This window comes from Oxyura jamaicensis, chromosome 2 (assembly GCF_011077185.1).
Source record: "Oxyura jamaicensis isolate SHBP4307 breed ruddy duck chromosome 2, BPBGC_Ojam_1.0, whole genome shotgun sequence".
Taxonomy (NCBI): domain Eukaryota; kingdom Metazoa; phylum Chordata; class Aves; order Anseriformes; family Anatidae; genus Oxyura; species Oxyura jamaicensis.
In genome coordinates this window covers 40,138,363-40,154,588 of record NC_048894.1, presented here as the reverse complement: position 1 = coordinate 40,154,588, position 16,226 = coordinate 40,138,363, and the positions used below count along the sequence as shown (strand labels likewise).

Sequence of the window (16,226 nt, the reverse complement as noted above, 5' to 3'; positions counted from 1 at the left end):
CAGAAGTGTCTTCCCAAAACAGAAGCAGGCAGTGCACTCACCTGTTCAGCTCCCTTGTTTTTATCCATCTGTAATCCTTGAAGCGTACTGGCAGACACTGTTCTGGCGAAGCGATAAACCAAGGTACTAAGTAGAAGTCTCTTCTTCTTCCTTTTTTTTTTTTTTAAACATCTTTTTATTAGCACAGTAACAAATGCAGACTTAAGTAGCCCACAACATACAACCAATCCACTGAGTGACTCCTATTCCACGCCTTACAGTTAAACAGCTTAAGGTATTTCACTACAGGTTGCCGTAAGTCCTGATTAAAACCTTTATTCTTTTCACAAAGATAGATTGGCTTATAAAATAATACATTAACTACTTCTCATTTCATATATGAGGCTATATATCCACCTCTCCGTATCACAGATCATGAGATGACAGTCTTTAAAAAGGATTTGTTAAATACCAATGTGCCCTCCATAGGGGAAAACAATCCTGACATCTTTTTACAAAAACAAAATAAAACAAACAAAACCCCAACCCAACCCAGAACAAAATAAACCCCCCAAACCAAAAAACAAAACAAAAAGCAAAAAACAGTGTGTAGAGTCTTGAAAGGACTTTTACATAAACGCCAACATATGTACCTGTACAAAATTAAGCTGTTTTAATCTTTTGCATATTGCAAGCAAACTGAAAACCAAAGATGCCTAAGAAGTTTACATTCTTCTCGGTACTATATGTGAGCTAATATTGCTGAACTAATTACAGTCTTAAAATACACTATTCCCAATTCTAGCTGTCTACTGTAGCAAGATACCTTAAGTTACAACAACAAAATCTTAGGAAATAAAAGACTGAATAAAATCTGTTATAGAAATACCCTACTCTTTACCAGCACCCTCCCTCCCCCCACCCCTTCAAAATCATAAGCAGCTCTTTCCATCACAGACAAATAATGTAAGTTTGACAAAAATCCAATTTATGTAGCGTATCTTTTGGTCCATTGTCTGGCCATTCTGTCATGCTCTGCTCTGTTAGTCATATATTGGGTGGCAATACTTCCAACCAGGGGGTCAGCTGAAAGGAAAAAAAAAAAAAAAACAAACTTATTTCGGACAAGGAAAGTATGAATTTAATACAAGGGAACCACTCAAGTAAGGTACATTACAGTAATTTAAATATACTGAAATGATAGCCTGTCTTCATTCTTCATCACTTTATGTTTATTTATGGTGACATATCTATTACTTAGTAAAGTGGGAGATGCCAATTAAAGTTTTAAGGAGTCTAAAAGGCAACAATCCAATAGTCATTCTGTGTTACCGAAATCTTTCACTGATCTATATGTTTCAGGTTTATTTTACCTTTTCTAAAAGTGCCTGGGAGATAGTCATTGCTAAGTGTGCTTGTATCAATACAAATCTGGCTTCTAGGAAAGATCAGATCACAGGGAGAGGTTTTATTTTTCCAAAGAGATTATTTTTATTATACCTAATATAGCATGAACTCTGGTGCTTTACTCATCTTTTATAGACGTAAATAGAAATCTAACCCCTAAAATTGACTTTGTAAGACATGGCATATTTCTTTTAACTGGTGCAGATAACGGGTGGGGTTAGAGAAGCAGAGGACTACCTTTGGCATTGCTGGTCGTTGGTTTTAAACAGATGTTAGAAAGTGAAAGGGCAGCCTACTGGTATTCAGAACTGTGTTTGGGACTTTTGTAGCTGTTACCGAATTACTGCAGTTCTACAGAGCAGCAAAGCGTCTAACCCTTACCCAAAACCAGAGCTGGTTTAGCAGGGGAAGGAGTTGTTGCCTACAGGAGGAGAGCCGCAGCTTTCCTTGTGGCTCAGCCTGAGGCACAGGTGTGGGGCACCACCTCCAGCCCCTCTCCTCACTGCCCTGGCTGCAGCCAGCACGACAAGACGAGGGACATATTTTGATGGAGGGTGGGCTGTAAGGCAGCAGCTGGGGCTTACCCGGGTTGCAGTCTGTGAGAAGGGAGCAGATGGAGAGGAGAACTTTAGAAATGGTTAATGCTGGACTCCAGTTGTCTTTTAAAATGTCCAGGCAGATGACGCCTTGGCTGTTGATGTTACAGTGATAGATCCTTGTCCGGAACGTTACCTGCAAGAAATGGCTATTAGACGGAGCGCTGGCATGACCTGCTACCACGCGTGATGTGGCAATAAGCGACATCGGCCGTGATTCTGATTTGACAGACAGCAAAAACGGATGTGGAGAAGGAAAAACAAATAAAAAACCCGACAGGAGCGCCCGAGCGCCGAGCACGGGCCTTGCCCCCAGCCGGGCCGGGCCGGGTCCCCATGCCGCCGGCGCCCTCTGGCGGCCCTGGGCGAGATCACAGCCGGGGTCGGGCCTATCCCGACCCTCCCGGGGAGGGCATCGGCCCTGCCCTTCCTTTCCCTTCCCTTCCTTTTCCTTCCCTTCCCTGTCCTTCCTTTCCCTTCCCTGGCCTTCCCTTCCCGAGTGGTACCGTGCGCTAGGCGTGATGGTGTAGCTGAGGGTGCAGGACGCTGCACAGAAAATAATTACTTGAGGATTTTACTTTTTATTGGAAAGAATTCCTCACTGGTGTTTCCAGGGTAAAATGCAGATGCAACTCAAGCACAACTTCGGTGCCACAGGCAAATAAAAATGTCTCTAATTTAAACCAAAACTGGAAGGCTCCCAGGAGGCAGCTGGCCGTACTGCCTCTGGCCTCTGCACGCACCTCGGTGCTGCCAGCAAAGGCCGCCCTGCCTCTGCTGCCGCAGGTCCCGTCACAGCTTTCCCTGCCGAGTTCTGGATTTCAGTTTCCTTCCCTCTAAGTGACTTACCGGGGCCCTCAGGACAAATCGGAGCTGTCTCGGCATGTCTAAGCGAAGACTCAGAAATGATAACACATCTACAATGTCCCTGCAAAGCAACGGTCAAGATCCCTACCTTGTGTGCTTCTGGTCACTGTGAAACCCAGCTTTTATTTTCCCCTTTAATTATTACTAGCTTTTGTCTTTCTGCTCGCAGCAGCAGAGGGCCCTGGTGCTTTAACACCGTACACCAACATATTTCTCCCCGCGGGCTCCCATACACTTGTAAAACCCTTCAGTTACGGCAGGCAGGGTGCTGTGGAGCCGTGGCTCCTGTCACTTCTCGGAGCTCACCATTCAGGCACGTCATTTGGGTTTTATTATTTTCAAATATGGGAGACATGAATGAACCGGGCAGCGTGCCACATAAGTTATCCAAAAGGGAAACAAAAGCACCGCACGACATTTCAGGAGAACACAATGCGACCTGCAGAAAGGCCTCATTCTGACTCGCTCGATGAACACCGACAACAAATTTGGTGGCACTTGCATGAATTAGGATTATCTGCCTGAATAAAGGTTGTCGGGTTCATGCCCTAAATCCTCAGAATTTGTCAGCTATCCACACCCACAAATTTTACTGTCTGTTTATAGGTCACAAGGGTATTTGCGAAACACATTTGGTAAGTGTGTGGTACAACAAGAACACCACACTGGTACTTTCCCTGGAGATTAGACCGGCCCACACATAAAAGCTGCCAGTCAATCCTCTTTTTTTTTTTTTTTTTTTTTTTTTTTTTTTTTTTCCTACAGTCTTTCTGATGCAAAAATTTGGCTTGTGACCCTCCCTCTCCCAGGGTCTGGGAGCAGGCACGGGGTGGGGTTACACAGCTACAACACTCCAGTGCTCCTCATTTTGTCCTGAATCCGTGTGCTGCTTGTAGGCACGCTCCCGATGTACGGAGTGCTCCAGCTATTTTTGGTCTCAGACTCGCAACTGCAGTTACTTGTCACACGGGAGACACCCACACTGCACACTTTGGGAGACTTTCTGCTTTGCTCCTTCCAAGTTGCTTGGATTTTAGATTAAAACAGGGAAGAAAAAAAAAAAGAACTACACACACAAAAACTCCCAAATCCCCACACTTGCACATTATGGGTGGGAATAGCAAAATGTCTGTAAGACAGCAGAGAGATGTTTGCCTCCCACACCTTCTGCAACAAGCTGCAGCTCCAAACCCAAGAAGCCCTGCTGCTGTCTATACAGGGAACCTCAGAGGTACAGCAGGTAAGATGCCAAAGCAATGTTTGTTTCTGAGATCATCTAATCCTTGTTGGATGAGCAGCAATGACTCCTTACAGTTGTGTGGAAGTCAATACACATCAGTTCAAACAGAGGGCAGACGTGACTCTGTGACACCTGCCCTTTACTTTAAGGCAAAACTGAAGTTCGTGGCATCTGCAGTTGCTGGCAACGGCTCTGACTTTAGTTCCCATCTCTCAGCCCAGCCCACTGCTTGCTCGCTATTCCTCTATTTGATCTGCAGCTTTGGTCCTCTTCCAAGAAGGCTTCTAAATGTAGGTGAGGTAATAATTTTAACAGATTAAACACTTCCAGAACGGGAAGCATGGAGTATTTCCAAGTTGATACAATAAGGACCAAATTAACAGGGAGGTCAAGCGTTCTAATTCGTAAAGGCAGAAAGTTGTTAATCCTGATTCAGAGCACAAAAGCCAAATATTCGATATTGCAGAAAGCAATGTCTTTAGACAGTCCCTCAGCCCAGTTAACTAAAAGCTGATAAAAAAAACCAAACAACAACAACAACAACAAAAAAACACAGAAATCATATTTGCCTCTAGGAGTTAGACTTACTTTTAAAATTTATTTATTTTATTAGTAGTTGGGAAGAAGAGAAAAGAGAGAAAGAAAGAAAACTCCCATATATTTGCAGAACAGCCTGACTCCTAAAGGAACCATAAGATACAATTCTTAAGGATTATACTCATGGCACCAAAACTGGTGCTCTCCAGATCTCTCCTCTGAGCTTTGCCTAACAAAAGCACTGTGGGAAAAATCGAAATTTGTTTTCACTTAAGTCAGAACTGGGATGGTGTTAGACACATGTAGTCCAGCTGTTTGCCATTTGCAATTTTTGCTGATGGTACAAAAGCCAGCCATGCAGGGAACCCAAATGAAGCCAGAAGAGGGGGAGGAATTGCAGGCCTGCTTAAAAATGAAACAAAATAATGCTTAAAGTAAATGTTAATTACACCTTAAAGAGGAAAAAAAAAAAAAAAAAAACACTACCACAAACAATAACAGAAAAACCTCATGTAACTAGCAGATTCAGATCAAAACTGGGAGAAACTGAGTTACTTAGAAGGTAATGTAATGTAGTCAGGGTCAAGAGAGCAGCATGTGGAAGAGCACAAAAACACAGAGTAACGGAACAATCTTTTGGAAATTTCCCACCTGAGATTACATTAATGCGGTAACTACAGAATTAAGCTCAGTATTTGAAAAGACAAAGAAGCCAATCTCAACCTTACCCTGAAGTGATAGCAGAGGTTAATTTACACAAGCGGTAAAATGGGGGTGGGGGGAAGGAAGTGGTTAGAGGTTATTAATACAAATGATCAAAGCGCACACCAGGTCAACACAAGTTACTGTTTTCACCTCAATAAATAAAATCTAACCAAACTACAATGCAACTCCTGGGAAAACATGCATTATAATACTACAAAAGAATAGCAGTCAGCTTGAGGACTAGATACTGAACTCTTAAATTCTAATTATTTTTGTTTAGGGGATTCTACTGAAGCCAGGCCCACCCAGAATGTGCCCAACTCACTTGCTATCTGTAACATAAAGGCAAAACCAGAATACCACATAAAATGCAAAAACATAAAAGCAGAGAAGAGATTAATGCTAAAATCTTCAAAGTATTGTATGGAATGCTTAATAAATGTAAACGAACTCCATTATACGTTGTTAGGACAAGGGAGAGAATATTCGCCCCTGTCTCAGGATTTCTCCCACTGAAGTTCCTTGTGCTGTGCAATGCATTTCCAAGTCAAATTTTAAGATCTTTAATTTCTCCAGCCTCAAGTACAGTAGTGAAGTTCTCTCTGTCCTTCCCAGAATATGTCTGTATCACTTCTGGCACAGGCCCTCTGGCTTTCCTGGGGCAGCATCCTCCCCCAGAAGTTTGCACCAACAGATTCTCTAGCATACTGAATCAAACCCTCAGTTGGAGCTGCACTCAGTCCTCGAAGGCGCTGCACCTGTATATCCTTCAACACACATCTCTAGGATGCTTGTCAAGCACGTGACGTTTGTCAATACTGGCTATGTCCACACCTTCACTTACTCCTATTCCTAAGGGATTGGCAGCCTGCCAGGATGACCAGTTTCTTCTTACTTTATTTATAAAGGTAAATCCTTTGCTGAGACTTCACTTTCAAGTTACGAAATGCAGTCTGCTATGGGCTGCCCACAGAAGGGACTGTCCTTCTAAGAATTACAGAGCACTCAATGAGGGAGTAGAGGTTTTCTTCCACCTCTCTTTCAAGGCTTACCGAGGAAGGAAGATTCAAAGTGAACTAGTCCTTTCACTCTAGATAGCTTAATCTTTTCAGAAGTCATGGCTTTTCAAATAGCCTTTGACAATTCTACTACTCTACTAGTGTTCTGTCATCAAAATGATATACTGCATTTCGTTTCAACTATTTCTTCACCTCTTGTCCTAGAAGACAAAAATATAGGAAGCCTGTGGTAATCACCTTAGTCCTACCACTTCCAAATGACCCAGAAGCAGTATTTATCAATTACAGCAATCAGCTGGGCAATGTGAAATCAACAAATTAGTAGGAAGGAAGCAGGAGCAATATGATGATTATGTTTTCCACATTATCATTAACACCCATGCTAGTGTTAAATACCACAGGAGACACTGTAAGAATCCATGTTTGTCAGTAAAGGAAAGATTCTTCTTTTAAACCTGGAATACCCAAGTAGCACAAGTACATTCTTAGACTACTGCTATGCTTTCTGCTACATCACATTTCAATGTGACTGAAGCGATGTGTATTTTATTTGCATACATATATGTGGTTTGTAAACCAGTTTGGACCCTGATAGATGAAAGACTCTGCTACAATATAATGAATCTCCATTGAATTAGTCTTTTAAGGCCTCAATAAGCAATGCTTTTTTTTTTTGTTTGTTTTGTTTTGTTTTTGTTTTGTTTTAATTCCACCCTTCTTTTCACCTGGGTGGGTGTTTAGATCCAAAAATAAAGGCAAAGAGATCCCTGTCAGAGGCCCAGAACAGAAAGTAGGGCTGAGCTGGGATGACAAAACTGTAACTTTGGTTTTGTGTCAGGGAACTTCACACTTAGGGCTGTCTCAATACCATTGGTAGTTACTGTAAGGTCTGTTAAAGCATCAGGCTTCTGACCTGTAGTGCAGGAAGCAAAGATATTGCAAAGCATACATGGGAAGGTAAAGGTTCCCTCTTCAAATCCTTACTGGGCTCATGACACGAGACACTGTGCATAATACTGTGCTAGGCTAAATTATCCGGTGCAAACTAATTAAAATAGTAAAAAACTGAACTGAGTTCAACTTTAACACAAGACTCAAGAGAAGTATCTGTGCTGTCAGAGAGTCCGAAGAAGGATGGGCCAGTGTCCAGAAGAAAAATCACTAGTGATGTCCCAAGGTAGACCACTCTGCTTGTGAATCAAAGCCTTAACTTAGGGGTGGGATTTAAGGTCCTGTTGATACTACTAGAAACCCTGTAGTTATGCCATCAAGAACAGGCAAACATTTTGTTCCCCTCATTTGGGAAGCTTGTATTAATTTGGCTGCTATGACCAAGCAGCATGGTCTCCACTGAGACGGACCGATGGCCTGAAGTATGGCAGCAAGTCCTTTCTACTGCACGATAGAACCAAGTCTTTGAAGATGGGGCAGTCATTGGTGTTTACCTTATCGCTGCAACTACTTTTAAGTAGAAAGTTAAACATGCACATAAACGCTTTCAGATACGAGGCAAACATGAAGTGTATACACAACCACCTCTTCTTGTAATCCAACACTCCTCCTCTGGCCAAGTATGTGAACCACAAGATAACATTCACTTGCACTGGTATTTGCCTTGTAGCATTAGAACGCAACAATGCTGGCACCTAAGAGCTTCACATATATAACACACCTACAGAAATAGTTTGTTACTGTACAAGTAAGTGAGCAACACAAGTACCCAACAAAACGGAAAAAGTCAAATATTACTTTAGTGGCCAAAACACACAAACCCATCATGCCTATGGTAACTGAGTGCTTTGGGAAACAAGTATTTGTATTCTTTTCCCTCGCCCCAAGTTTATTTACTTTTCAGTTCCTCAGACCTGTCCTGATGCTGATGCAAATTGGTTAGGATCTCGTATAAACAGAAACAGGGAAAAAGAAAACAAGGTCTAAAGTAGTGATCAAGTGGACTGGAAAAGCCATTAACATGAGCTAACAGAAACCAGTGTAATATCTGAAATGAGCTTAAGTCTGGTCTTAAGACTGACTTTCAAACGGGCTGCATTCCATTAACACTGCCTGTTACTGGATGATTTGTTGAGGGTTCGTAACATAAGATATCAATTACAGGTCTCTTACCTTTGGAGGCTTGAAAGGATATTCTGGTGTAAAGGTGATATCAAGGAAGAAAACCCCTCCCTCGTAGACGGAGCCTGGAGGTCCTAGAATGGTTGATCTCCATTCATAGATGTTATCACCTTTGGGGCCAGCGCTAAGAAATAAACAAAAAAAAACCAAATGTAACAATATTACCACAGTTCAAATAAATATGACCTCTTGCACTCACAAAGTATGATATGGAAAAATGTTTTCAATGCCACACTTCATACACCACCTGGAGTAAAGTTAGTGATTAAAAGTAGATTGAATGCTTCCAGAACCTCAGAAATCTTATCTGGACTCATCAGTGTTTCAGACTTCTTAGTAAAGCTCAAAAATCAGAGGTGGGGCTTTTCAGCTTCTCTCACTTGACATTTATAAACCAGCACTGGCTAGAACTCCCCCTAAAGAAGCTACACAGTCTCAATGCAACAGAAAACCTAAGTTTCAAAGAACAAATTCCCACTGTATTTCAGAAATGACTGCTCCAGCTCAGCCTTGATATAATTGCACCACATCAAAGACCATACTAAATAAATCAAGGACTTATGTTGATTCTATTAAACATGTGTGTTCTTCAAGATTAAAAAATCTTCCTGTATTATTCCTAAACCATGGCTCATTGTATAATTATTGAAGCCAAATATATGGTGATACTCTTACATGTCAAAACTTTCTACACGTGTATCGTTTTGCAACACTGACTTCTAAAACAAAACCACATGAACTCACCCCATCAACATTGCATTACAAAACTGCTTTTGTGAGGGGGAATTAAAATCACCACGTCAAATTAAAACACTTTCTCAAATTAGTTTTGTCTAATTCCAGATTCTCCCTAACCTACCTGTACAGCTCACAAAGAGCTGTACAAAAGGTGTTGCAGAACACAAGCGTCTGCTTGTTGAAAAATTAGTTTTACTGAAATCCTTAGACGCCTGTATTCTGTAGCATGCCGTATGTCACTGAGTATCTCTAAGTACAGCTCAACCTACAAAGCCATTAATGGTTTAGGACTCCATTGTTGCCTCTTTCTTTCTGTGCTGCTGTGGTAGTATTTTATGTTAGATGCTAGAGCTGAAAACTCCCTTTGCATGAAGGGAGGTGCTGACACAGCTTTTTCCATTGTGGATGCACTATGACTTCAGAAATCTCTCCTCTCCTTTTTCTGTAAGGGCACGAATTTTGCATCCCTAGTGCAACACAATCAGCCTTGCTTTTCTCTCCTTGTTCTTTCAACAAGGCTAATAAAAGACAGAATGATTAAAAAAAGAAAAAGGCTCTTTTCATATTATAACAATTATGGAGCAATACTGCTTGAGAAGGAAGGCAATCCAATAAATTGAATATACACACGATGATATGCATTTGGTTAATGTGAAAGGAACCAGAGTAATTGCTAGGTGCTAGTAGCAGTGTTACAAATAGACATACGATTACAAAAACAAATTCTCAACATAACAACAGGGATCAGAGAGATGCTTTTTTTCTTGCTTTTTGCAGTACTGGTGAACATGTTCTTGACAGATCAGGGAAAGGAAGTTAGTTCTATTATCAAACCTCTCTAAAATTTTATTTCCAGATTAATAAAAAGTTCACCGTATTTTTATGCCAATTGGTTCAACAATAATGAATTTATGACTAAAAGCATGCTTCCAGTAGAGGGAAAGCATGTAAGAATGTAGTAAAGGTAGACAGGATCTCTGCAAAGTGATGTGCCATCCACTGGGGAAAGATTTCTCTCACTGGAGCACAAAACCTTGCACAGCTCAAGATCCGTACTAAATTAAAGTAAAAGCCATTCCATCCTGAACACTCCTGGCATCCTGCTCCACCTTAACGACCTGTCCCCGTCCTGTGCAGGTCTATATATTTGGGCACTCAGTGCTCTCCAGCTACCACTTGTGCAATAGGCTGGAATAGCACCACGTTTCGACAGGAAGCTCTGCCTCTTGAAAGACACCGGCTTAACTGTGAAAACTTACTGAAAAGGGCTCCCTGGGGCACCCTTAGCCTTCACTCCAAGGAATCACCTCTTTATGTACGTATTAGCAACCTGCTGACATGCTGTCATTGCTCCAAGTTGCACCAGCGATCATCCTCCCCTCCCTCCCTAAAGATGGAGCTACTGAACCGAGCAGGTACTTGAGCTTTGTTAGCACCAATTTGCTGTTGGAATTTATATCACAAAAGCTGCCAACCGGGAGCACTTCAGCATTCAAGAAATGTGATGTGTGATTAGCACTGAATACAGCCCTCTGAACCAATAAGAAATATCTCAACAGTTTTGCGTTTTATTCCCTACTTCAACCCAAAGGACTGTCAATAAAGGAAATCCCATGGATGTAAAAAAAAAAAATCTATATTATTATTTATAATAGCCTGAGAAATCTCTTCTATCCTATTAGGTTTCCAATTAGAACTATCACTGCATGCAAGTAATATACTGCAAGACCTCCCTATTAAAAGAGAGCAACATCTTTGTAAGACATCAGTAGGCTTTAACAGTGATGCACTAACCTTACCTTTTAAGCTTTTCATAATTCAATTAACACAGTGAAATAGCTGTAGATGTCCAATTTTTCCTTTAACATTGATTTTGTATAAAGACTGAAAGAGGGAGATGCAAGTCAGCTTCCGAGTGTGCTATTGCTTGAGTTTAAATTGGGATTAGGTAATATCAAGCAGCTCAAGATGACCTAGTCTTAATAGAAATGTGATGATACTGGACTATAGCCTAAGTGCAGCGACATTAACTTTTTGTGGAGATATAAAAACTGTCAAAGGGTAAAGATTACATTCTTTGTTTAAAATCCTTGCAATTATCTGCTTCAAAAAGAAATCCACTGATGCAGAGATACAGGGCTCGCAGGCACAGCTGCCACGTTCCCTGATGTGTGTTACTGCTGCTCAAATTAAGTGTCTAGATCTTCTAATGCAACGTTTTGAAGCTGTCCAATGCATGACCACTGGGAAGACAATTTTAACCAATTAAATAGAAATTGTTTCCACTGCAAGACAAGAGTATGCAAGCAACAACTCTCTGTATTGAACTCAACAACCCACAACCTATTCACTTTCAAGGAAAGAAATGAAAGAAAGTCTAGTAACGCGGATCAAATAACGGCATGCAAGAGAAACCTTGAAAAAAAAAAACTAACGCCACCAACCCATCATAGTATCTTGTGGCAGGTGCTACAGAGTGCAAGTGGACATCTCTTTTTCCCGGAAAAAACAGTGATACACTCAGTGAAGTTGCACCACACTCACCGTTCCTATCATTCCCAAGTTGCTGCTAGCTTGTCCTCTGGCAATGTTTCAACACAAGCGCCCATAGGAAACCGGCCAGTGCAAAGGTAGTGTTTGGTCAAGGACTAACTTTCCAAGTCTAGAAGCAGCAGTCTAACTAAATGCTGCCTGTCAATGCAAGGCAGAGAGAAACTCCAGGCACACACGAGATCAAATCCAAAGTCCTGCCTGGGCAAAGTCCCAACAAACCTTGTGTCACTTTGGAAAATCCTCATTGCTCTGCTTCCCTTTGCTGGCAGGTGCCATGCCCTTTCTCAACATCAAAACCAAGCAGGTAAATTAGAAATGCCTGCAGCAGAGGCTAGGAAGCAGAAGATAGCTAAGGTGGCTGAATACTTGGATGCCTTGCGTTAGAGAGGGAGAATAGCAATTGTAAACAGAGGGCTCTGCCTCAGAGATTGATTCAGTGTCCAAGGAGAAGACACACAAGTCTACTTTTCATGTATTGAAAGGGCTGAAGTGACAGATAGGGTACTCTGCAAGAACAGCCAGCCTCTGGGTTTTTCGTGTTAAGTAGGCCTTATAAAAATCCCACCTCTAGCCCTCATTACAGGATATTTTGTGCACACAAACTCTTACCTCCTCTGCTCAGGCATCCCTGGGCAACCACCCCAAGTATGCCTATGGCATGGAGACAAAGCAGGATTTTCTGGTGCTCACCACATATTGCTAATGTATGAAAATCCCTGGGAACACACTGCTGACATTCTCCTGGAAAGTCCCAGGAAGAAGTGACTCAGAAAGAGCCTACTGTTTACATCAATTTTTGTAAACTACCTAGTCCTTTCTAGGAGCTGACCAAACAGTAACATAACCTTTTCCTTTAGCAAAAATGCACTCCAGCGAGTACTCCAGTTCCTCTTCTTTGAGGCACAGAAGGCATGCAATAGCAGATCACTGCAGGGATAGATGAATAAAAATCAGGCAATGCTACAGACACTAGGCTAATACCCCAATATACCAAAGAAGGGTATGTTCCTTTCCTAAGGAAACTAATTTAACCAAGTGGTTTTAAATGCCAAAGATAGTCTTTCATCAGGATGATGAGAAGTGCAATTTCATGGTATGCTGAGGTAAATAACAGCTAATGAAAAACTACATGTTTCAGTTAAAACCACAAGCAACAAACCCAAGAACTCATACTCCAGCTACTCTGTATCCCTAGATTCTATTTTTGAGGTAATTTTGCCCTGAACAGGAAGAATCTGATGCAAGTAGCTAAGTTGTTTTGAAGTTACACATTTGTGGAAAATATAATTTCCAAAAACACTGTCAGCATGACCTTTTCCAATGGGCTTAGCTCAAATGAGAAAACAAAAACTATGCTAACAGCACAGAGGGATTCCAAGGTGGCAGAGCACATAACGATCCCCAACATAAAGCTGCTCCAATACAGACCGAAAGCAACATTTTGTTTCATTTTAGTTGTTTATTTTGTAGCTAAGTGAATGATTGAACATGGAAATGCATGTCAATGGTCATATGTTCATCACCTTACTGGACAGCTTTAGGAAATATGTAGCTGACTGTTGGAAGGTCTTTTTCTTTTTTCCCCTCTTCTTGAATATGCAAGCCCAAAATGTTAAAAGTCTTGTCTGGGTAGCTTATGGGAGAAAGCACAACATTCTTACACAAAGTTCTGGTGCTCCTTGATTTTCCCTCCTAATCCAGCACATTCCTACCCTCACTGGAAAATTGCCCTTCCTGGAAGTCCACTGCAAGGGTCCATGCTGGGATTGCAAATCTACATTGTTAGGCAGAAACCAGAGCAGGGATTGCTGAAGCCTTGGACCACCAGGAGAGGCAGACGCAGGGTCCCAGAAGGAAGCAGGGCTGCTAGTCTAGTGTGGCCAGAGAAAAACATACACTTACAAAGTCTCTCATTCAAAGAAGTATTGCTCTATGGATCTTTAACCAAGCTGTGCTGAAATTGGGAGCGCCAAAGAACAACGTTAAAAACAAACAAGTAAACAGCTAATCCTTCGGCCACAGTGGTACTGCAAAAACTTTGCATTAATGCAGCCATGTAATTTTAGTAATAAATTGTCACTTCTTACACATGCTTTATCTACTAAAATGTATTATCATTATTATTTTTATTACTGTAGCACGGAGACACTCCATTCACAGAAGGGATGCACTACGCTAAGCATGCTACAATGCAAAATCCAAAGACACTTGTATGCAACTTACAAAGGTTTTTCAATTATAAAATCAACATTAAAACATCAAAGTTATTAGGAAGAAATCTGACTAAGCAAGACAGAAGTAGTTAAAAGGGTACCCTGGGCCATCCATTTAATTGCCATTTTTTGGCAATATGGCAATAATTGCCATATTTCAAACTGGGAAACAATTCTTCTGCCTCCATTTTTAGCCAAAGAAATGAAACAAAAGGAAGAGGGAAAAAATAACAAAACCATGGGCAACCATGGATAGTGAATGGTAACATACCAAATTACCACATGACTACATGAATCAGTGATATTTTTGCCCACCGTTATTGCACACAGCCAAGCTGCTCCTCAGCAGAAAATGATGGATTGACCATAGGTGAAATGCCTATGAGCTCAATGAGAGACATGGAGAAAAAGGAGTTAGGGGGAAAAAAGTTGTGGCTGGTTGCAATTAAAACACAAGAAGGCAGCGAAAGAGAGAAAGGAGAGGTAAATGAGCAAAGGTGGAACATTCTACAGCAACAGCGATCCAACCTACAAAACCGTGATAACAAAACTTAATTCTCCTTCTAAGGCATGTTCAGGGGCATGGTTTTCAAGTACCAAGCAGTAAATAATATTATTTTTGTTGTAATTCATTGAAGTTGCTGTATTCCCTGTCTTGAATTTAAAATGGCAGTCACAATATTATTGCACACAAGTAAGTGCCTTACAAATCCCAGCACATTTCTAACAGAAAAGAGCATGCACAACGTTTCTGTTTTAGCATCTGGGAAAGCTTTTCCCTTAAGTAAAAGGCTAATGTAAATCTGGGAAGGGGGTTGAAAAATTGCACATAATTTGCACAAAGCTTAAATTGGAGGATAAACTGTGCAGCGAATTACACTCTTATGAGGTTAAAAACGGAACTAAATAACTAAATAGCTCTGATAACAGAGCTGATAAGGTGTTAGGCAGGGATCTATGAGACTTCAAGGAAAACTGTTTCAAAGGGATTTCTTTGGATAAAAAGAGTAGGTTTTCCTGTTTATATTAAACCCAAAACAAAAACAAGCTTGGCAACAAGATCACACAACAACCAAGACAGATTGCTCCTTGCCAAGATCTCCCTCTTTTCAGTTACAGCAGGAAGAGAAATGCCCAGGAATACTTGCAACCTTAGGACCTTCACCTGAAATATTTCAGTCTCTGCAAAATATTAGTGCTAAAAAGTTACTAAACTACTTCATGAAAATTATTGAATAATCAAATTATTTTTTCTGCAAAGTTTGATTTTTAAACCAGGCTTCAAAGATTTAAAACAAAATCGCAGTTAACAGGGAGGTCAGAAGGAGACATGATATTCTCTGGAGTGTGCTGCAGCTCTATTTAGTTTAACAATAATCACTTCAATTTAGAAGCAAGTCCTCATAAAAATGTTCAAGCGTTAATCCATTTAGCTTTGGTTCCAAAATTGAAAATAAATCCAGCCTGCTCAGTTCTCAAGGGCTTCCTTTTTCCTTTGCACTGGCTTCTTCCTAGCTTCTCTGTCTCAAAGCACTGGAAGTTTGTCCCACTACACACAGAAACATTTTCAGAGTGTTCAACATGACTACAGAGAGGCTGGCTGCTCTTCTAAGTCTGCAGCATTACTGTGTACGGTATGCAAATAGGGAAAATACCAAACTGCTAAAAGTCAATGGGATAATTTTCATTGAATGCAAAGCCGTTTTCCTTTTCTCCTCATAGGTATATGTTGGCACCTTGACCAAAAAAAGAAAAACAAAATTAAAATGTACTGGCTTCTATTTGACCTTGTATCTCCCATTAGATAAAGCCCTGAACAAGAAAAAAATAAAACAAATCGGGAAAGAGTAGAAGAGAATCTGACTCGCCTAACAATTAGCAATAGCTAATTTAAAATGACAAGAAGATGTGATGGTAGAAACTGTGCTCTGCCAACTTAACCTTGTGTTATTTTTACAACACTTTCCTTCCTGCCATTTGTCAACTAGTCTATTAGCTGCCAACACGGGGACAGAAATTCCTCCATATCATCAGACCTCATTTCCAAATTTAGTGTTTATGGAACAGATGCGTAATTTACAATTGGTAAGCAAAAGTAGGCAGTTTCAGAAATGCAGCATTTTTGCAAGTACACCATTTATTTGGGGCCTCCTCACATTCCAACAAGTTTTGGTAGTTGATATAGAAATATAACTAGAAAACCTATTTGGTAAAGCAAACATACTCTTAAAGTGGCTGC

The 16,226-nt window shown here is 40.9% G+C and overlaps 1 protein-coding gene across 7 annotated transcripts in view; it reads right to left on the bottom strand.

Annotated features, from left to right (window-relative positions):
* Window positions 1-160: 160 nt before the first annotated feature.
* The window catches only part of UBE2E1 (ubiquitin conjugating enzyme E2 E1), a 45,471-nt gene continuing 29,405 nt past the window's right edge, over window positions 161-16,226 (bottom strand). For all 7 annotated transcript variants that reach the window (XM_035318601.1, XM_035318602.1, XM_035318606.1 and 4 more), the window contains 3 exons: window positions 8,475-8,607; window positions 1,971-2,118; window positions 161-1,065 (listed from right to left, as the gene is read on the bottom strand). In XM_035318601.1, coding sequence (XP_035174492.1) covers window positions 968-1,065; window positions 1,971-2,118; window positions 8,475-8,607 — 379 coding nt within the window. In that variant the 3' untranslated portion in view covers window positions 161-967. The remainder of the gene's footprint in view (window positions 1,066-1,970; window positions 2,119-8,474; window positions 8,608-16,226) is intronic.